Source organism: Mollisia scopiformis (assembly GCF_001500285.1).
Source record: "Mollisia scopiformis unplaced genomic scaffold LY89scaffold_12, whole genome shotgun sequence".
NCBI lineage: Eukaryota > Fungi > Ascomycota > Leotiomycetes > Helotiales > Mollisiaceae > Mollisia > Mollisia scopiformis.
The window spans coordinates 809,552-830,299 of NW_017263592.1; the positions used below are offsets into that span (position 1 = coordinate 809,552).

General features: G+C 47.6%; 7 protein-coding genes across 7 annotated transcripts; 5 read left to right on the plus strand and 2 right to left on the minus strand.

Moving 5' to 3' along the window:
• Nucleotides 1-1,432: 1,432 nt before the first annotated feature.
• On the plus strand, nucleotides 1,433-2,207 carry LY89DRAFT_646060 (uncharacterized protein; the record flags this gene model as incomplete). The annotated part of the gene is made up of 3 exons (XM_018211906.1): nucleotides 1,433-1,656; nucleotides 1,714-1,919; nucleotides 1,969-2,207. The coding sequence occupies 3 exons, from the start codon at nucleotides 1,433-1,435 to the stop codon at nucleotides 2,205-2,207; spliced, it is 669 nt and encodes a 222-aa protein (XP_018071339.1).
• Nucleotides 2,208-2,721: 514 nt separating this feature from the next.
• LY89DRAFT_684973 (BIR-domain-containing protein) lies at nucleotides 2,722-5,854 on the plus strand. Its single transcript, XM_018214994.1, has 4 exons — nucleotides 2,722-3,107; nucleotides 3,160-3,453; nucleotides 3,504-3,613; nucleotides 3,658-5,854. Exons 1-4 carry the CDS (start codon nucleotides 2,949-2,951, stop codon nucleotides 5,729-5,731), a joined length of 2,637 nt encoding a protein of 878 aa, XP_018071340.1. The 5' UTR covers nucleotides 2,722-2,948; the 3' UTR covers nucleotides 5,732-5,854.
• Nucleotides 5,846-8,435, minus strand: LY89DRAFT_782213 (MAD-domain-containing protein). The gene is made up of 2 exons (XM_018222558.1): nucleotides 8,282-8,435; nucleotides 5,846-8,205 (listed from the first exon to the last, which is right to left on the minus strand). Exons 1-2 carry the CDS (start codon nucleotides 8,390-8,392, stop codon nucleotides 6,037-6,039), a joined length of 2,280 nt encoding a protein of 759 aa, XP_018071341.1. The 5' UTR covers nucleotides 8,393-8,435; the 3' UTR covers nucleotides 5,846-6,036.
• A 1,054-nt stretch (nucleotides 8,436-9,489) lies between these two features.
• LY89DRAFT_646069 (mitochondrial matrix Mmp37) lies at nucleotides 9,490-11,510 on the plus strand. The gene is made up of 3 exons (XM_018211907.1): nucleotides 9,490-9,631; nucleotides 9,694-10,119; nucleotides 10,218-11,510. Exons 1-3 carry the CDS (start codon nucleotides 9,611-9,613, stop codon nucleotides 11,331-11,333), a joined length of 1,563 nt encoding a protein of 520 aa, XP_018071342.1. The 5' UTR covers nucleotides 9,490-9,610; the 3' UTR covers nucleotides 11,334-11,510.
• Nucleotides 11,511-11,593: 83 nt separating this feature from the next.
• Nucleotides 11,594-15,468, plus strand: LY89DRAFT_616692 (glycoside hydrolase family 3 protein). The gene is made up of 7 exons (XM_018210773.1): nucleotides 11,594-12,161; nucleotides 12,243-12,638; nucleotides 12,689-12,817; nucleotides 12,858-13,175; nucleotides 13,220-13,557; nucleotides 13,605-14,285; nucleotides 14,333-15,468. Exons 1-7 carry the CDS (start codon nucleotides 11,966-11,968, stop codon nucleotides 15,143-15,145), a joined length of 2,871 nt encoding a protein of 956 aa, XP_018071343.1. The 5' UTR covers nucleotides 11,594-11,965; the 3' UTR covers nucleotides 15,146-15,468.
• On the minus strand, nucleotides 15,438-17,468 carry LY89DRAFT_748175 (amidase; the record flags this gene model as incomplete). The annotated part of the gene is made up of 4 exons (XM_018221146.1): nucleotides 16,478-17,468; nucleotides 15,799-16,441; nucleotides 15,605-15,743; nucleotides 15,438-15,559 (listed from the first exon to the last, which is right to left on the minus strand). The coding sequence occupies exons 1-4, from the start codon at nucleotides 17,185-17,187 to the stop codon at nucleotides 15,438-15,440; spliced, it is 1,614 nt and encodes a 537-aa protein (XP_018071344.1). The 5' UTR covers nucleotides 17,188-17,468.
• Nucleotides 17,229-20,088, plus strand: LY89DRAFT_646074 (uncharacterized protein; the record flags this gene model as incomplete). Its single annotated transcript, XM_018211908.1, is given in 12 exon segments — nucleotides 17,229-17,621; nucleotides 17,688-17,701; nucleotides 17,761-17,834; nucleotides 17,888-17,960; nucleotides 18,013-18,161; nucleotides 18,211-18,449; nucleotides 18,499-18,797; nucleotides 18,847-19,037; nucleotides 19,086-19,167; nucleotides 19,221-19,321; nucleotides 19,376-19,699; nucleotides 19,717-20,088. 12 exon segments carry the CDS (start codon nucleotides 17,572-17,574, stop codon nucleotides 20,086-20,088), a joined length of 1,968 nt encoding a protein of 655 aa, XP_018071345.1. The 5' UTR covers nucleotides 17,229-17,571.
• Between the last annotated feature and the right edge of the window lie 660 nt (nucleotides 20,089-20,748).

Genomic DNA, 20,748 nt, shown 5'->3' on the forward strand with positions numbered 1-20,748 from the left:
CAAATATTTGTAGATTGCCGGAAGATTGGCGTCGCAGGATGGTGACAGCCCAGCCCTGCTCATTCCCCACAAGGACCAGGCGGACGCCATTCTTGTTTCGGCCTAGCCTTCCTCTAACCTTTACCTTAATTCATCCCAGCTCAGCTCAATCTATGTCGAATATCAAAAATGCCAATTCCGGAGCGTTCCAGCTGCATACAATCAATTTCTTCGGACCTTTCGCCTATCCCCTGGAAAAGTGCAGACGAGAGCTTGTTCAACGGCTTCAAGCCGAGGATGACAAGAAAGTATATTCGGCCTCACCGCTCATGCAATTGCCACTACCATGGACGCGAGGAGGCCAGTCCGTTGGATGATTGACTTTACACAGGAGACCTAGATCTTCCGCAAAGATTTGACAAACAGCGCTTTTGAAACTAGTCGGCAATTTGTTTCGGTCTTTGGAGGTCCTGTCATCTCCCCCAACCCCTCGTTGGCGGGGTACCTGCCCGCGAGGTGGAACTCCTGCGAGGGTGGGTACCCTGAGATCAAGCCACATACCTTAATCTGATCACAGAAGAATATGGTCATATGAAAGACGTGCCAATTAGAAAATTACTTGGTCAATTCACATAGCTAAAGTTTATGCCATTGTTCATAGCGTATGATTATATTGAACGAGCATAGGAGATTTAACATTATTCACAATTGTCCTTCATTCCAGTGGTCTCGATCCGATTCCTGGTTCCTGAGGTCTTTCTTTTCGCTCATTTCAACTCGCCCGTTCCGGATGTACAGTATACTTTCTGCCGCACTGGATCAGAATTTCATTGGTCTTCCCAACCACACCATCCTTTAAGCTTACTCTGATTCTATACATAGAACTATTCCAATCTAGAACACTATACTCACCATATCAAACTCAGTCACAAGAACTTCTCAAGCCACGTTTTTACGCCTTTGAAGCCGCAGAGACAAGGATTTCTCTGTGCCGAAGTCTTCACTTCGCATCTCGACTCAGCTCCATCGTGCTTCAATACAGAACGTTACTACATTCTCTCCCTCGCCTGCATTTTATCCGATCCGTTCCAGCATCTCGCATCTCGTATCTACCTGTCAGCCCATGCGTCTCTTGCCACCACGATCTTTCACCATATTGCTGCGGGGCAACCGAGCAGCTGTTTTCTCATGGGAATGCGGAGATGAGCATGGGTATAGGCACAATGCTAGTCGAAGATCCACTTACACATCAGGAGAGACTTCTCGACCTAGTCTGCAGTACTGACACGGGTGGCAATCGTCCGTTCTTCACAGTCAGGTCTGCAGCTCCGGAAACATATATAAAGACCCACAGATATCCCCATAATGAATTCTCACACCACCATCAACACATCTTCTTCTTAGCTTCCCAAGTTTCCTATACTTCTTCAAACATACACTCTAAACCGTCAACATGTACACAATCTTCTCCGTTCTTATCCTCGCCGCTACTGCACTTGCTGCACCTGCAGCGAGAGCTGAAGCCGATCCTCCTACCTTGGGTATCAACCTCGGTGTTCCTACGCAAAATAGCACTGGCCCAGACCCATCTCAAGTAACGATCAATTCAATTTCTTATGGCGGAACTGGATGCCCGCAAGGCTCTGTGGGTTCGTTCATCTCAACAGACCGTACAACGTTCGTCTCTCTCTCGACGGGCAATGCTTTTTGGCCAAGTTACTAAGTGATGTATAGCTTCACTATCATTTTCGACACCTTTGTCGCTTCTCTCGGTACCGGTGTTGCTGTAACAGAAAACCGAAAGAACTGCCAACTGAACGTCAACCTTCAGTACCCATCTGGTTTCCAATACAGCGTCCTTGGCACGACCTTCCGTGGCTACGCCGACCTCACGGCTGGAGTCAATGGTGTGCAATCTGCTACTTACTATTTCTCTGGATGTATGTTTCCTCCTTGAGATCTCACCAGACCAATAACTGACTCGAGTAGCCTCAACTCAAGCATCATCCTCGACAACCTTCAAGGGGCCAACCAGCGGTGATTATGAAGTGTCCGACAGCATTCCATTCGCATCCACCATCTGGTCTCCTTGCGGCGCTGCACTACCCCTGAACATTAACTCCCAAGTTCGCTTGACGGGCCCAAGTAGCGGAAGCGGTCTTCTGACTGAAGACTCTGTTGATGGCAAGGTGGAATTCGTCGTTGGTGTCCAATGGCAGAAGTGTTAGTGACAGTACAGCCTTGTATATAGGTGATAATGCTTACGGTAGGCTAGGCACCAAGTGAGCTTTCGGAGGGTTGAGAGCTTGGCTACGCTCGTTCAAAATCTTGCATTTTTTGCCCGGCATAGGTGAAGGCATGTTGAAAGTGGAATGTGGTCTGATTTTGGAGTACATTGCATAGTTGCTTTCTGCATAGGATAAGAATTATATCAAACTTTTGGTATATGTTAACGGATCGAATGAAATTTTTAACGTGAATGATCATGTGATATCCAATATTTTTCTCTCTCAAATGACGAATAAGTTTTAGGGTCTAAATAGAGGTTCGATAGTTTGAAACCCAGAGGAAATCGATATGCATATATCGTCCCTACTTAGTGCACCAGGTACCAAGATATTGTCTGGGAGCAATAACAATAAAGTCACGTGGATAAGTATGCTTTATCAAGGCGGTGTACCACGGCAGATACAATGTCAACAAACCCACCACGCGATTGCAACCTTCGAACACTCCCCAGCTCAACACACTACAACTTTGCGCATTCTTCTCAGCCTTCGACATCGAGCCTCCTGAGCATAAGCTAATGCAGTGATTCAAAGGAAGTATTGCCACATTAACACAAAATCGGTCCTCCAAGAGCGCGACCCGCTGCGAGATTCAAATCACAAGCTTCATGTCTCAGTAGCATTGATAGCTCAGACGACAAGATCCTCATAATCATCAAATTACAACCGGCGGGCTTCAAAATGGGTTCTTCCGCAATCGCAGATCAATACTTTACATACGATAGTCGGCTGTCATCGTTCCAGACCGCGCATCAATTAGCAAAGAGACGTGCTTCGAATGCGAGTACAAAGGGTTCGAAATCTATTAAATGGCCGCACAAGTTTATGACTGGAGAAGAAGTGCGTGTTACCTGTTTCCACTGCACTTTATCAAGAGCTGACACGCGTTCAGCTTGCTAGAGCAGGCTTCTTCTACCATCCCACTCAAAGCAATCCCGATAACGTTGCCTGCTTTCTTTGTCATAAAAACCTCGATGGATGGGAAGAGGACGATGATCCCCTGGCCGAACATCTCAAACTCTCTCCAAACTGTGGATGGGCTATTGTCGCGTCGATCGAGAAGGGTGACGAGGAATTGAGTCTGCAATACCCTGCCAGCAGCTCTATGATCGAAGCCCGAAAAGCTACTTTCGCAGACCATTGGCCACACGAGGGAAAGAAGGGATGGAAATGCAAGACAAAACAGGTAAGATGTCCAGAGCACCAACATCGAGGCATGAATTAATCATGCGTCAGATGGTGGATTCGGGGTGGAAATATACTCCAACATCAGATTCAGATGACATGGCCACGTGCGTGTATTGTTCCCTCGCTTTAGATGGGTGGGAACCGGCGGATAAGCCAATGTAAGTTTTCCAGGTCGCACTTTCTTCACCTCTAACTTTCGCAGGGACGAACATTTTAAACGCTCCAGCGACTGTGCCTTCTTTACTCTCATCAGCAATCACAAACAAAGTCCAGCAGTTAAGAGGACAAAAGGCAAGGGTCGAGCATCCAAGGTCTCTCGATTATCGACCCAATCTGCTCTCACTGTGGCATCGGAAGCACCTTCAGTATCGGAACTTGCGGCCGAAGACGACGACAGTATCCTCACGACCGCGACAAACGCGACGGCAACTACTCGAGGCAAGAAGATGGGCAAAGCTAAAAAAGCTGCCCCAGCAAAGAGGACCCGGGCGAAGAAGGGTGAACCGGTCGAGGTGGTGGCTGCAATGGAGCCGGAGGATGATAACCTCGAAGTAAAGGTAGAGGTAGCACCGAAGCCAACTCGAGGTAGAAAGAGGAAGAGTGACGAAGATACTGAGTCTGTACCTCCATTGGAGGACATGGCACCTCCCCCAAAACGAAGAGCGACGCGGACAAGAGCAAGCACGGCCATGGACGATTCTGTCATAAGGCAGGCTGAACTCCCAAAGCCTGCAGGCAGGAAGGGTCGAGCATCTCGTAAGACATCAGCCGCCTCTGTAGCATCCATGAGAGCGCCTGTTCCCGATGACGATGAGATAGATAGAGCTCTCGAGGCAGGTCTTGCTCGATCACTAACTGATGATGAAGAGGAACCCGCAGAGATGTCTACGACAAGCCACATTCAGAATACCAATCATGCCTTGTTCGACACCGAACCAGTGCGGATTGATGAGGCTGTCATCGATGCAGAGTTGGAGGCTATGGAGACGGAATCGAAGCCATTGCCCAAAGCAAAGGGTGCCAAAGCAAAGCAGCCTCGAAAGGTGTCTGCTAAGCAACGTGCTGCAGCTAAGAAAGCAGAAGCAGAAGCGGAAGCAGAACGTCTTGCAGCTGAAGAAGCATCGCAACAGATTGCAGCTGAACTTGAGCACAGCATTTCAATGCAGCAATCTTCTCCAGTGGTTGTTCCCAAGAAACAAAGAGCCTCAACACGCCAACCAACAAAACAACTTCCTGGGCGAGCTACAAGGGCCTCTGTGATGGATAATGCTGACAATGATACTGTTATGGATGACGAGACTGCACAAGATGAGAATGATTCTGGCAACGAGACCGACGCAAGCATGGCTAGCCAATCTACCGTTGTAAGAGGTGGCTCTACTAGGCGAGGCAGTACCATGAAAAAGGGAACAGGTGGTAAGAAAGACTCAAGCAGGAACATCGAAGAAATTGTCCACAAAGGTTCGGAATCTGAAGCTCCTCATTTTGAGGAAGCACCTCGTTCAGCTAGGGGCATGAAGATAAACCACGCAGAGGAAATCACTGTCACGGAGGAAGTTTATTATGCTCAACCTGATGCAGCACAGCCCGAACAGAAGGAAGAGGAGCCGGCTCCAGAGCCTACAAAAGCCAAAGCGACCAAAGCGAGAGGCAGGCCACGGAAGATTTCTGCTCAGAGAGAGCCACTTCCACTGATGTTGACGAAGTCAGTCAACACCAAGCCTGCGGAGGAGCCAACTCCAGTTGAAGCGACGACTTCAATGCCCGGAGCAATGCCCTCGTCATCGCCTCGATCACCTACTCCACCGCCCAAAGAGATGACTCCGTCTCAGTCCCCTCAATCTTCTGACGCCGAGAACCATCCTCCGTCGTCCAAACCGTCGGCTGCGACTAAGAAGACCGTGACACCTCACTCCTCTGCTAGACGTATCCCACTCGCAGATGCGACACCCGGAATGCTATCGCCCTCAAAACGCAATATCATTGCCGGTCTCCAATCCAATGTTCCTTGGACAGCCGTTGATCTGGATGCCGTCTTCATGAAATCCCCTAGCGGCGAGAACACTGGAAATATTTTCGGTGGTGCGATAGAAAAGGCTAAAAATGGAGTGTTGACCAGTCCAGAGAAGAAGATGACTGTTGAAGAGTGGATTAAGTATAATGCCGAAGTAGCCGAGGAGAAGCTGAAAGGAGAGTGTGAGAGAATGGTAGGGTTGTTTGAGACGGAGGGGACAAGAGCCATGCAGGCCTTAGAAGGCGTTGAATATCTTGAATGATTAATATGGGTTTGTTGGTGACGAGCAGTATATAAATACGTAGTGAACTTTATGGCGTCTGGGAGTTTAGATGCACGGCTTGTGGATTGTGGTATTGCAATTCAATTCATGAGAATATGAGATCTTTTCATTTGCTCAGCTTAGCAATGGTGAGCTAGTGATTACTGTGCTTCAAAATATCCACCGCCCCAAATTCCGCCAAACGCCATGCGAATGCAGTCATTAGCAAGTACAAGCAATATACATAGCAACCCTGTGTCACATCCTCATCTCTTCATACTCAAATAGGCCCCATATGACCAAGGCTAGTCAACCCTCAAAGTCCCATCATTATTCGCCTCCTCCCAGAACTCCAACGTCAACGCCGCCAGGAACCCAGGAATACATCCTCTCTCCTTGACCCAGAACTTAATCTGATCGCTAATCTTGACCGCAAACGCGCTTTCGGGGCCACCGCTGATCTTCATCGTCCCCTTTTCGCCGTCAAAGACGATGCTATTCTCATCGTCGCCTTTGCTGGGGTAGAAGAAGCTTGTTACGCGCATCTTGCCGTCTTTCATGAATACGACGTCCCAGCCGAGGAGGGATATGACTAGGTTGCGGAACTCAGTGGATTTTGCTCCCCAGACCTTCATCAGACGGTCATTTCGCTTCTTCTCGGAGGCCAAGGCAGCTTTAGCGTCGTCGACGTCGCGTTGCGAGGCCTTTAGGGTTGAAAGGGGCACGGATTCGATGTTTGCATCGGGGGATAGGAGGCGAGCGAGAAGATCGGCATTTTCTTGGCGCAGGGCATTCAAGGTAGAGAGTTTGATGGCTTCGAAATCCGAGGTTGGATTCGAGCGAAGTGAGAGAATGCGAGTTTTGGATTGTTGTGATGCAGCGGTCAAACGTTCTTTGGTGACAGAGAGCTCTTTCTGGAGCAGCTTGGTTGAGTTTTGAAGAGTGGAAAACTCGTCTTCAAGCTTACGTTTCTTTCGTAAGAGCTGGCCTACACGTTCGTTGTCTTCCGAGTCGTCGTGAGGACGTTTGGCAGGAGACTGAGGTGCGAGTGGCAAGGGCTCCCGAGTTGAGAGCTCAGTATTAAGGGTTTGGACTTCTCCACGGTACTGTTCTACCATGTCCTCAAGCTCCTGAATTCGCTTGATCTTAGCTTCATCAACGGTCTCTGGTTGGAATGTTGTGTCTTCTGTATCGTAGGTCTTCAGTTGCGCACGAAGGTACTCTGCTTCCTTGATAGCTAGAGCTTTCTGTCGCTCAAGACGCATATGCGTCTTGCTATTGGTAACTGTACCATTGGTCGACTTCACCTTCTCGAGCTGCTCGCTGAATTTTGATTTCTCTTCCTCAAGACTCTGGATGGTGCTATCCTTCGTAGACAGCTCAGCTTCAATAGCTCCAACTCTCTCGACTAATGAAGCAGTCTGTAACCTCTCTGCGACAAGAGCTCGCGCAATAGCTTCGGGCGAATCGAACTCGAGTTGGCCATCAGAACCAGCCTGGCTCTCAAGAAACCCAGTCCAAGCCAGCTGTTCGTCCTCCAATCTTTGTCTTTGGATTCGCGCTTCACCAAGCTCGTTCTCGAGACCTTCGACAGCATCAAGCTTTCTTTGCAGTGTCCGCTTCTCTTCTTCGACTACTTCAACGGCCTTGTGTAGTCGCTTGAAGTGCTTCAGTTCTGCGGCTTGCTCTCGATTGTTGACCTCAAGCTTTCGGATATGAGTGACTTGCTCACTTAGCTCCCTCTTGATGATTGCCAAGGTGTCTGCATCTCCGGTCTGTGCCTTTAATCGTATATTTTCTGCTTCCAACGAGCCATATGCATTCTCTTTCTCTGATAGCTGTTGTTGTGCATCTTGGAGTAGCGCCTCTCTTCGGTCTGAGTCTTGTTGCAACTCCTCGACTGTTCGTTGCAAAGTCTCGTTTCTCGACTCAATCTCGGCGATTTTCCTCTCAATGGTTCGTAAGGTCTCTTCTTTTTCTGACCTGACATCTTCGATTTCTTCTTCCAAGAGCCGTTTGCCGTCTTCGATTTCGTGCAAACGCCGCTCCAAAGCAGCTTTCTCGTTACTAGCAGCGTCCCGGACCTCGGTGACTTCCTTCAGCAACAATTCATGCTGCCTGACTGCTTTTGCCTTCTCCGAATCCGCCGCTTGCATTTTCTTAAAATCTTCCTCTGCTTTTCGTCGTACATCTCGAAGCTCACTCTCTTGTCTAAGCTTGGAAAGCTCCTCTTCTTGTTTGTGATTGTCAATTGTGTATTTCAACGTCTTGACCTCCGCCTTCAGCTCCTCTAACTCCTTATGCCGCTTTTCCCTCTCGGTTTCGGTCTCAAACAGAGGGAGATCCTTGTTGCCTCCAGAAACTACTCGTGCAGATTGTCGAAAAGGTTCACCGCGCGACCCAGGTCTCAGTTCCGCACCTGTAAGGAAGTCGAAGGTAGGCTGATTGCTGGAAGCAGCGCGTCCAGCAGCAATCTTGCGTTATGGTCAGCTTCGACTCCTGTACTGAAGTGCGACAGAGGTCTGCTCGTGCAGAGTGTAACTGGCTTACCCTAGATTGTACTCTCGGAATACTGCTGCCCATACTCGTTCTGTGGGCGCTCGTAATAGAGCTTCTCCGACGAGAGGCATCATTCCCCTGCTGAGGGGTGTGCGCCCTCATCTCGTCACTTTCCGAGGCGTCTTCCACGCCTTAGTTGTTGTTGGTGTTGCGGTTGTCGCAAGAAAATATCTCGATACAATTCGCGGTTGAAGGGGTGTCACGTGCGCGATGACAACAGATTTCTTTGTTGGCGGGGTGAAGCGTTTTCAGCAGTCTCATTTACAGTGCGAGTACCGTAGCAGGAGATTTTGCATCCAGTTCCTGCAAAACAGCGTTGAATTTTTGATCTTTTAAAGTTCATCCCGAGCTGGCAGTCACTATCGATTGCAAGGATCGTAAATCTCGTCTTAGAAGGTGCGGTCTCAAAACACGTTAAAGAAAGGATTCTAGATATATACTGTGGAGTTCGATATTCCATAATCTATAATAGTCACACGGCCATCGATCAAGATCCTTGACGTATGCAAAGACTTGTGCGTCAAGAACTGGCCGTGTAGTAAAATTATTATGACTCTTCCTTTCTTCACTTTTCTGACCCGTCATATGTCTAGTTTCAAAGCTCAATTGTATGTATTTCTCTTGCACAATTGAGTACTATATCAGTCAACACATCATAGGATTCTCAAAGAGCTAGACCAATATTTTAAAGCATAAACTTTACAGAGTGACAGTCTTGGTAGCATTAAGAGCGGTTGTCATTGGACAGATTTCAGCTAAGTGTCCAAAGTGACAATGAGATTGTTGGCCATGAAACGAGAATAATTGCTCGATGATTAGAAACAGACAAGAGGGATTCTCAACTTAGCCCATGTTTCTCATCTATAAAAGTCGCATTCACAGAGGCTATCGATTGAGAAAGTTTGCTCTTGCCCCAACACGGGCCGTACCTTGCGGACCGAGTTGACAGTCAAAATCAACACGCCGAGAATTACAACATACACTCCTCGCTCATAAATTTTCCGGACAGTGAAGCTCAAACCATCCTCGAATATAATGCATCATGTCAGAAGAAAAAACAACCAAGGAGAACTTGACAGGCATTTATCATGCAGTTGTTTCGGGGTTTGCGGTTCCTGGATCCGGGGCTAAGAAGCCACCGCGGGGATTAAAATAGGCTTAGCGAATGTTGACAACTGCTCTGCAAAATCCAGCTTTCACTTCAACAACTGCAACAGACACATGGCTCTTGACTACCGGTGACAATTTTGCAGCATCTGCTGCCAATACGGAACTATCAAACACGCTCAGATGGGATAGATATCCCAACAAGACCGGACAATGGCCTTGCGACACCTTACTGTAAGCATTCAGCGCATTCCTCTATAGTCTATCACATGCCATAGCTAACAACTTCATGGCAGACTACCTTGAGGTCTTCTGGCCGTCCGTACCATATATTGCCCTCAAAATCAACCTCCTTCCGACCCATCCGATCCACCTACCCCTCACCGAGACGATTTCTGGCATCCCAAGCACCCAAGGAATCTGCTACAACGAGCTCACAAGAAATCTCAGCAAAGGAATCTGCATCGGATTCAGCTTCATCAAAACCGTCTGTACCGTCAAAGCCGAGTCCTACGGCAACTCCGCCTCCTGATTGGGAAGACAACCCTAATTACGATATTTCACAATTCTCCGAGCTGCCACATTCTAACTTCGGCGTCAACCAGCATATTGTGATCAACGATGAGTTCAAGGAAGCACTTAGACAAATACTGTGGCAGTTTCGAGCACCCATTCGATATGCGTTTGCCTATGGATCTGGCGTGTTTCCTCAATCCAAGCCAGTACGTTCAACCATTCCCAGCCTGGCTTCTTTCTTCCATCCAGGTCTTTTCATCCCAATGTGCAAATACAGCAATGCTAACAGCACTTTCTTCTAAAGTCTGCGATAACGCCATCGAGCGCTACCTCGATCCACCCGAAAGCTCCACTGGCGGTGCAAAAAGCGCAGGGCGGTACCCCGAAGATGATCGATTTTATATTTGGTGTTTCTTATACCCAGCATTGGCATTCTCTGAACCTCACACAACATCGAAATCACTATTCTGCTCTTGGGTCTCTTGGGTCGGGCGCAGTATCAGCAGTACAGGAGAAATGGGGAGCTGGCGTATATTTCAACCCTTATGTGACGGTCAACGGGACACTTATAAAGTATGGAGTTGTGAATTTGGATACGTTGTGTACAGATTTGTCGGAATGGACTACATTATACCTTGCAGGACGATTGCAGAAACCAGTCAAAATCTTAAGGGATGACCCCAGAGTGCGTCTTGCAAATCAAGTCAATCTGATTTCTGCATTACGGACAGCGTTATTACTGCTACCTCCAACATTTACGGAATTGGAATTATATGGAACAATCGCCAGCATCAGCTACATGGGAGATCCCAGAATGGCTCTACCGACTGAGGACCCATCCAAAGTCGCGAATATCGTCGGTAACAACCTTCACAATTTCCGAAGACTGTATGCTCCACTAGTCGACAACCTTCCCAACGTTAAATTTAACGACTCGAAATGCTCGAATCCAGACTGGGCGGACGATCCATCTGCAAATGTGCAACTTGCCCAAGACATGGATCCTGTGAAGAGAGGTAATATGGTGAGACGATTACCGAAAGCTTTCCGATCAAAGTTATATTTCCAGTATCAGAAGAAGTTTCAAATTCCTCAATTGGAGTTCAACAAAATGCTTGAGGCTTCTGCTGATGAAGATGCAACAAGAATCAATAGGAGAGAAGGCGGTGGATTCGAAAGAAGGATCGCAAGCGAACCTCCGGAGGACTTGCGAGCTGAAGTCCGAGGAGTTATCAAAAGTACTATCAGTTGGCCCAGTACCAGCCAGAGCTTAAAAAGCGGGATAACCGCAGGTTTCTCGAGAACGTGGAGATATGTGGGAGAAAAGATGGAGAAGTATCGGGCTGGTAAAAGAAAAGCAGCTGAAGCTGCCGCGCAAGCGAGAGAAGAGCAAAAGCAGGAAAAAGAGAAGAAGTCATGAGTGAGGAGATGCATATCAGTGTCCGGGGAGGATTAAGGCCAATGAGACGAGTTTCTTTCATGTAATTACGCATGTGTACATAGATTTGGGACTTTGGTCCCAGTACGCGTCAGGCTAAGGCTAGACTACAGCACTTTCATTTGTTGGATGGATGCATAGCGAGAGAAGCCAATGAGTAAAATCATATCAATCAGATTGATTGAAATTTCAATTGAATATCCTCATCAAGAATAGCAAAAGCTTTCTCCTGGCAAGTGCCAAGCAATTGGCCTCGGTAAAAGTAGCCGGTTCCTGCATTTTAGCAGCTATGGTGATCTTCGCGTCCAAACCATCTCCCGAGCCTCACGCGCAACGTTACACATTTCATGGAGAACAATCCAAACCGATTGATATGGCAGCTTGGAATTAAAGCTCGCAAATAATATACCTCAGAAATCATTCTAGGCGGGGCAGCTGTCCCAGTGCACCCCGCTATGAAGGACAACGTTCAGTCACCCCACTTTAGTGAATGACGGTACCTGAACCTTGAGACGACATGCTCTCCATATCATCAACGTCAGATTTATACTGCATAACATGAACCGTATCGAGCTGGATGCTTCTGATGTATTTTCTACTTCTGCGTTGCTACAATGCTTTTTAATCCCTCGAGCTGGCTACCAGCTCTGCAGCTCACTGGCATCGTTGAATATACGCAGAGTCTGGTGGGCTCACCACATGTCGCTCAAGGGAGCCTCAATGGGTTTCCTGAGGTTAGGAGTACTACGAATATCCAGCGGGATGCATTTCTTGATTCTTTGGTTGCTAATATGAGCATTCCCGAACTCGGTGCGTCTCCTCTTGAATATTGTCCAATTACCATTCCGCTTCACTTAATACTCCTTTGGAATATTGTACTGATGTACCTAGTTCTCCAACTCCATCTCATGTCTGCAGATAATATCGTGGGCCAATACTCTAACAATTCTCTGTATGATTTTGCTGTGCGTTCTGCGCCAGGTGCGGCAGTTGGAGTCATTCATGATCTCTATGTGACGAATTCGTCACAATATAACTCAATCCAGGCTCTCAACTCCGAGAAAGCGCGTCTGAATGTTCCATTTCTGCAGTTTGGAGAATGCTTGCATGGTGTGGGATCGTTCAAGCAATCGATGTTCCCTCAGTCCATTGGTATGGCAGCTTCTTTCGATACAGATCTAGTTCACCGAGTTGGAAGCGCAATTGGTGCCGAAGCGAGGAGTATTGGCATTCATGCTTGCCTCTCTCCGGTCTTGGACTTAGGCCTCGAGCCGAGGTGGGGTAGAGGTGCGTGTCTTGCTCCTTATTCGAAGGAGAACTTGGCTCATTACGGACAGTCCAGGAAGCATGGGGAGAAGACATGCTACTAACGAGCTACATGGGCGTCGCTATAGCATCCGGAATGTCCAAAAACGGATCTTGGAATCGTCCTGATGCTGTCGCTCCTGTAGTCAAACGTAACCATCGTTCTACCCTATGAAACGCTTTCGCTAAGCGTTTTAATAGATTTTGCAGCCCATGGCAGCGGCCAAGGAGGTATCAATGGAGCGCCCTCTACGCTCCTCGGAACACGTCAAGTATGGCAGTCCATGCTTCGGCCTTTCAAAGCAGTAGTTGATCTTGGAGGAGCCAAGGGTGTGATGATGGCCTACTCTGAGCTAGACGAAGTACCATCCCACGTCCACCCCATGCTTTACAAAGCGCTCGATGATTGGGGCTTTGACGGTTTCGTGACTGCTGATGATACCGGTATGGCTATGTTGCAAGGACGACATAAAGTGGCAGGGTCTCCTGCTTCAGCTATTCAGCAATGGTTCAATGCAGGTGAGTTACGTGCTCGGGAATACTTTCAGAACTGACATGGTTAGGGGGCATGATTCAGTACTATGACTATCCTCTAGATGTCTATCTTAACGCGACGATTGACTTGGTTGCCAATGGCTCGGTTGCACTCTCGACCCTGCAATCTCACGTGCGAAAGATTCTGTCTGTGAAGCATGACCTGGGACTTTTCGAAAGCCCATATATACCTCAAAATGTCAACTCGCAATCTTTGACAGCGAGTCATGTTCCCTTGACGCTCGAGGCAGCACAAAAGAGTATAGTCTTGCTTGAAAACCGGAACGCAACACTGCCGATCCAACCAGCATCTCAGAACATAAGCAAGATAGCTCTCATTGGACCCTTTTCGGACGTACTCAATTATGTATGTTCATCGTTCACAGGTACTACATCTTTTACTTACTGTTCCAGGGTGACTACTCAGGCCAATTCGGCGCCTACCCCACAGCAAGCTCTAGCACAATTCGTCAAGGAATGCTTTCTTATCTCGCAGCAAATGCCTCAAACGTGGAGCTTGTCTCAAGTTGGGGCGTCAACGATTGGTATATCAATGCTCAACGGAACATCCCAAACTACCTCCTATCAACACCCGACGGTAAAGCGGGAGGGCTTGAAGCCACATATTATGCAGATGTGAACTTCACGCAACCTATGTTATGGCAACAAGAGACACCAAATCGAGACTGGGGATTATTTCCACCCAACGGTCTTCCGTCGAACAATTTCAGTGTTATCTGGGAAGGACTTCTAACTGTCCCTGTGGACAGCGAGTTGAATGGGTGGATCGGAGTTGCGACTAGTGCCAATTGCACAGCAAGACTCTATATCGACAACGTTTTAGTAAAAGACTCCCCGTTTTCCAGTCAGAGCACCATTCAGTCCAACATCCCTGGGCTTGCTTTTACTCAGGTGAACTCGACTGCGCCGCCTGCTGGTGGAGTACCATTCACGTTCCAGAAAGGGGAGGTTCACAAGATTCGTCTTCAGTTTCAGGCTTTCAACTTGTATCAGAAGTTTGAAAATATACAGTCCGTCAATTCCGAAGTGGAATTGTTTTGGAATTTGGTGGATAGAAATGATTCAATTCAGAAGGTTCTGTCACTCTTCTTGTCAAAAACAATCTCGCTAATCATTTTCAGGCGGTAGCCATTGCTTCAGATGCAGACGTGATAGTCTTAGCTGTAGGTGCCAACTGGGATTCCGATGGGGAAGGAGGAGACCGCTCTACTCTATCACTCTCAGTCAATCAAACACAGCTCACAGATGCCATCTTCGCACTCAACAAGCCCGTTATCCTCGTCCTTCAAGGTGGTCGTCCGTTCGCAATCCCGGAATACTATTCGAAGGCTGCAGCTGTGATCAGTGCTTTCTTTCCAGGCCAATCAGGTGGCCAAGCAATTTCAGATATTGTGTTCGGAGTGGTGAACCCGGGTGGTAGGGTACCAATCACCGTGCCGAGAAGTGTTGGAACTCTGCCAGTGTTCTATCATTACAAGCAGACAGCAAGAGCGAACATTTACGTAGATGCGGATTGGACTCCTTGCTATAGCTTCGGATACGGACTTTCTTACACCACTTTTGCGACGAGTAACTTCAAAGTCTGGAGCTCGAGTAGCGCGGAAAATTTCACTGATGGAGATACGATCTATTTCGAGGTCGAAATTAAAAATGAAGGGAATAGAGAGGGAAGTTATGTGCCGCAAGTATATCTGTTGCAGAGGGTCTCGACCATAACACAACCTGTGAAGCAATTGATGGCATTTAAGAGGGTATATTTGGAAGCTGGAGAGACTAGAGTGGTGAAGATGGAGTTGGAAGTTGATAGGTATTTACCGATCTTGAATAGGGTTTGGGAGTGGGAGCTTGAAAGAGGTGGATATACTTTTGCGTTGGCTGATGATTCGAGTGTGAACGCGGATCTGAGTGTCAATGCCACAATGACATGTGTCTGAAGGGAAATGGGTGAGGAACTCCAGGAATGTGTCGTACTTGCAAGCATATAGAGATAGTGACGATCCAGAAAAGTTTCTACGTGCAAGAACCTGTCTAGGTAGACGCCATAGCAATATCTCATGCTGTTGATTTGCGTCCGCCAAGTGGCACATCCCAAATTTCTGGTTGAGTCACAGATCTCCACAGGTCAAGCATCTCTGACACTGGTTTGGACATTCGTCTTTCAGCTTTCGGTGGGAAAATTAGGCTGGGCAATTAGGGTATTCGTAGTTAGAAACAGCATCTTAGTCTTTACTTCCCTCCCAAACATTTTGTTATCTCTCCCATCATTGCAACTACCTTCTCCTCTTCGAGTCGACGAGCAATCACTGCCAATCCTACCAACGCATTCTCATGATTCTTTGGGTGACCGTCTGAGGATTGTTAGAAACAGCGTTCAGATATACCCGATTACTCACAGTATTTCGTGACCTTTTCGTCAAGATCAGAAATTGGCTTCCAGTCATTCGGTACGACATCTTTTTCTAGGTCTACTTTTGTCACTGGGAACACTCCTGTCGTCAGATCCAGCAGAGGGGATATAGCTCCCCAGTGATGCTTTATCAATGTCAACGTCAGCTTCAATTTCTAAAACCGTCTGCTTTCAACTTACTGGATAGCCGCCATCATGTCTGATAGCTGGAAATGGTGTGCTTGGCATAATGAGCCCATCGATAGGTCGTCCGGTTCCAGTCAACTCTTTTGTCGCTTGCCAGCGCTCCAGCCATTTCATCTGTAGTACAGTACGGCGCTGCTGATTCTGCCATGTCTCAAAGACAGTCATCGGTTTGCACTCGGCACTATGTCCAAGCCATGCTTCAAGCTGAGGATGCAACGGTTCTCCTGATGCGTCCGTATCACGCTGAAATTCCTCTCCTCCATCCGCTGACCACATCTTGCTAATGATCTCCATGGCTTCAATATGCTCAGTCGGTATGAAATCGATGACTTCATGCCCTGCAGCCAACAATGCGGCTTTCGTCATCTCCATCGCTCTCCTCAATGGCGGAGTGGGATTCACTCTACCATCACCCATCCCAAACCCAAAACACAGTTTCTCAGGCAACTTCTCTAACTCTTCTCTCCAGGGCACAGGTACAGCCTGTGGATCATACAACCAAGGCTCCGTACTCGCCAGACTTTTCATAAACAAGCGGGTATCGTCCACACTCCGAGTCATTGGTCCTGCACAAGACCTCACTGCTTCCTGCCCAAGAAACGTATTTGCTACCTTCTGATAGCTGACTCGTCCATGACTAGGTCTCAATCCATACAGCCCTGTGAATGATCACGGGTGTCGAATGCTCCCGCCAATATCTGTACCTATCCCAATAAATGATCCTCTGAAAGTCACAAGAGCTGATTCACCTCCCGACGATCCACCCGTTGTCAGGTCTCGATTCCTCGGATTTCGAGTCCGTCCGAAGACGTTGTTGACCGATTCACCCATCATGAGTGTCGCCGGAATGTTTGTCTTGACGAATGGTACCGCGCCAGCTTTCATGAGTAGCTCGACAAGTGTCGAGTCCTCGGCTGCGGGTTTGTTGCACCAGGATATATATCCGACCGAGGTGTCGACACCTTTGAGGTTGAATTGGTCTTTGAAACTTATTGGAAGTCCATGCAAAGGCCCTACGACTTTTCCTTCTTTTTTGAAGTACTCGTCAAGGGATTTTGCTCGAGATAGAGCTTCGTCAAAATATATTTCGGTGAGGCAGTTGATGAGTTGTTGTGCAATGGAAGCACGTTTGGATGTTGCTAGAAGGACTTGAACGGCTGTCCATTCTCCTGATGCGATCTTTGAAACTACTATTGATGCAGTAGATTCTGTAATCTCAAGCTCTTCTGCGGTGAAGAGCCCAGATGTGTGAGGAAAGTCCTGGACATCGCGTACTTCCTCGCTTGGCAGGAGATGGGAGGGGATGATCCATTCTTTCGGTATCTTGGAAACTCTTTCTTCTTGCTTTGCTTCTGCAACTTTCTTCCACGCCGGTTCACTCATGTTGTTATTGTTTATTTCGTTTACTTCACAAGTAAGTGTAGTCACCAGCTTCTCGAAGGACTCGGGCGTGGTCCACGTGACTGCCGAATCAAAAGTGGGAGGCTCCCAAGAACTTCTTATCCACTAGCTTCATTCGATTCCTCCCCTGACATCGGGAATACTTCCGACGGAAATCTTCCTCCCTTCCTATCACAATATTGGCTCGGCAGATAATTCTGTCGTGGCCTGCGGACCGAAGAGATGGGATATCTTCAAGCGACTCGTCCCACCATTCTGGTTTCTGGGACATCGACTCCAGATCGTTGGGACACTCGACGTAAACATATATCTGATAATCATTGAGTGGATCTTTATTGAGCACTGTTTCTGCTACCTACAGCTGTTATGGCTTCTACTGCTGTGTTTGAGCCACCTTTGTCCCAAGGTGTAGCATAGTAAGTGATTCTCAGTTTCCTCGTCTTGAATCTCAACGTACTCTGAACTAAACTAACATTTCTAAGTGGCATTGCCTTAGGTATGCCTAGATGATTTCACTCCCCATCAAGAGACGGAAATTGACAACTTTCGTTGTAGGATTCGGGGTGGTATTCGCCCTAACCATGAATGCAATTACATGGCTAAGCAGAAGATATCTCCATGAATCCAATGTAAACCACAACCCCCAAAGCAATTACTGTTCAAGATAGCTGATCTTCTTCAGGATACCCAAATGCTCATGACAGCCAAGAAAAGTGTGAAGACCGGACTTGTGGCTTCTGCTGTGGTATCTTCATGTAAGCCTCTTCCAAATGAGCTCCAAGATTAAGACGAAGCTGATTATGTTAGGGTGCTATGCTGCAACCATTCTTAACTCTGTCCGTCTGACATACTTGTATGGATTTGCGGGTCTCTGGTGGTTTTGCTCGGGGGCTACGTGCCAGATCGTCTGCTATGCCATCATGGCCATTGAGTTGAAGCGTCGTGCTCCTCGAGCAGTAAGCATTCCGTTCTGTTATTGTATTCCAATACTGACATTCCGTACAGAACACCATCCTTGAAGCCATCAGAATTCGTTTCGGCACCAGCTCCCACCTCGTCTTCTTCGCATATGGAGTCTCTGTCCAAATCCTCATCACTGCTGCTCTTCTCCTTGGAGGATCAGCTGCACTAAACGTCACAACTGGTGCTTCGACAATTGCTATGAACTATCTCATCCCTTTCGGTGTTGTCATCTACACGTATCTTGGTGGATTGAAAAGTACTTTCTTGTCGGACTATGTTCAGTAAGTTGTCGTAATCCGACTTTCGTTTCAATTATTGACAGATATAAAGCACCGTTGTTATCTTTGTTATCCTCTTGATTACGATGTTCAAAGTGATGGCATCAAGCAGTGTCCCAATTCTGGGAACTCCCGGAAAGTTATGGGATCTTCTCCAGCCAGCTGCAACAGCTAGTCCTGCGATTGGCGCCAAAGATGGTTCATACTTGACCATGGACTCAGGGGAGGGTCTCTTACTTGCTGGTGTTATTCTTGTCTCTGGCTTCGGATCAGTTTTCGTTGATCCTTCGTATGGACAGAAAGCAATTGCTGGTGAAGCGAGTGCAGTGGTGAAAGGGTACTTCTATGGAGGTGAGGATATTCCCAATATCCTACGCTGAGTGGTTACTGATACGGTTAGCTTTTGCTTGGTTTTCAATTCCACTTGGCCTCTGCGCTACAATGAGCTTTGTTGCTGTTGTTCTTCAAGATACCGAGTACTGGCCTGCGTCTGGCGGGGTAACAGCATACCAGATTAACAATGCTTTGATCCTACCTTTGGCCGCACAAGCTATTATGGGAATTGGAGGCGTGGTTGCTATTATCCTGATGGTATGTGATCCCGAGTCTCTTATTAGTTGCTGTTGCTAAATCTCGCAGGTGTTCATGGCTGTGACCTCCTCGTTCAGCGCGGAAATTGTTGCTCACGCATCGATCGTGACATATGACATTTACCAGCCGTGTAAGAGTACCAGCTACGATCTTTCTCTTCAGTTGCTGATTGTGCCATGATAGACATCAACCCAAAAGCCACTGACAAACAACTCAGACTCGTATCACATCTCAGTCTAGCAGGCTTCGCAATTTTCTCTTCATCATTCGCCACAGCTTTGAACGTAAGATTTGTTTCCTAATATCCTCATGCCTACCCTTTACTAACGTACTTTCAGTCATCCGGCGTCTCCATGGGCTGGATCCTCGAATTCCTTGGCGTCGTTCTCGGACCCGCAGTCTTCCCCATCACTCTCGGTGTAACGAGCTCCCACGTCTCTCCCATCTTCATGACCTACGCTCCCCCGATAGGAACAGTATGTGCCCTCGCCGCTTGGCTCGGTTGCACAAAAGGGATGTACGGCACCATAAACGTCACAACCACTTTCGAAAATTGGCCCATGTTCGCAGGCTGTCTAGTCGGACTCATGATCCCGCTTCTAATTTGGCTTGCTATGCGACCATTCACAAAAGCTTATGATTGGGACCTGCTCTTCCTTATGGTGCCGAGACAGCCGAGGCTGGTGACAGGAGCTTCACGCTTGAGGATGATGAGAGTTTGGGCTTGGATTGGAATCCGCAGGAACTTGCTCGTGCTTCGTTCTTGGCGAAGACTGTCTCGGCAGTGTTGTGCTTGATCTTCTTGGTTCTGATTCCGTTCCCGATGTATGGGACTGGATATATTATGTCGAGGAAGTTCTTTACAGGGTGGACTGTTGTAGTCTTTATTTGGAGTTGGAGTGCGGCGTTGTTGATTTGGTGTTTGCCGATATGGCAATCTAGAGCAGCTTTTGGAAGAATACTTGCTGGTATGCTGGGTAGGAAGAAGATAGTTAGTGAGGGTGTAGAGACACCTGTTGTCGAGATTGTTCATGGTTCAGAGAAGTACTGAGGGTACGATTGTGACGGGAAGGGATTCAGATAGTCTATGCATCAACTCTGGAAATGTGTACTTGAATTATCTAAGATTCCGATCACCCATCTTAGGAAAAAGAAGCCAGTCAAAATTCTGATTCCAAGGGAAAATAACTGTCCGGCCGTTGCCTTTCTCCTCACATGTGCTCCAGTATTCCACTCTGTGAAGACGCTGAGATTAAGTGTTTCCCCGCTCATCCAACGAGACTTAATCGTTGTCATCCTCAGTAGTCGAACGGTATCTTTCAACGAAGTCCGTACAGATACAACCAACAAAACCTATTATGCCTTTGCATTGCCACGCCTGTCGCTCTAAAAGCTTCATGGAAAACTTGCTAGCTCTCCATAACGTAGGCAATGACTTTTCGAAAGCTATGGAATGGAGAAACGTGGTCCTACTGAGTTCTATGAATAAGTCTGGATGTGTGGCTGACTGCACGAAAAGTGCTTCAGTGAAGATTGATGGTTTGGAGTCGTATTTTACTTGGACGACTTCGATCTGGAATGTGATGTTCGCTGTTGCGAGACTCTCGTAGTCCGATGGTGACGATATCTCGTCGTTGTGGGTGCTGAGGAATTCCCGGAATGTGTCAAGCCTAGGATCCGGAATTGGCAAGAGATGAGATGGTGATGGGAT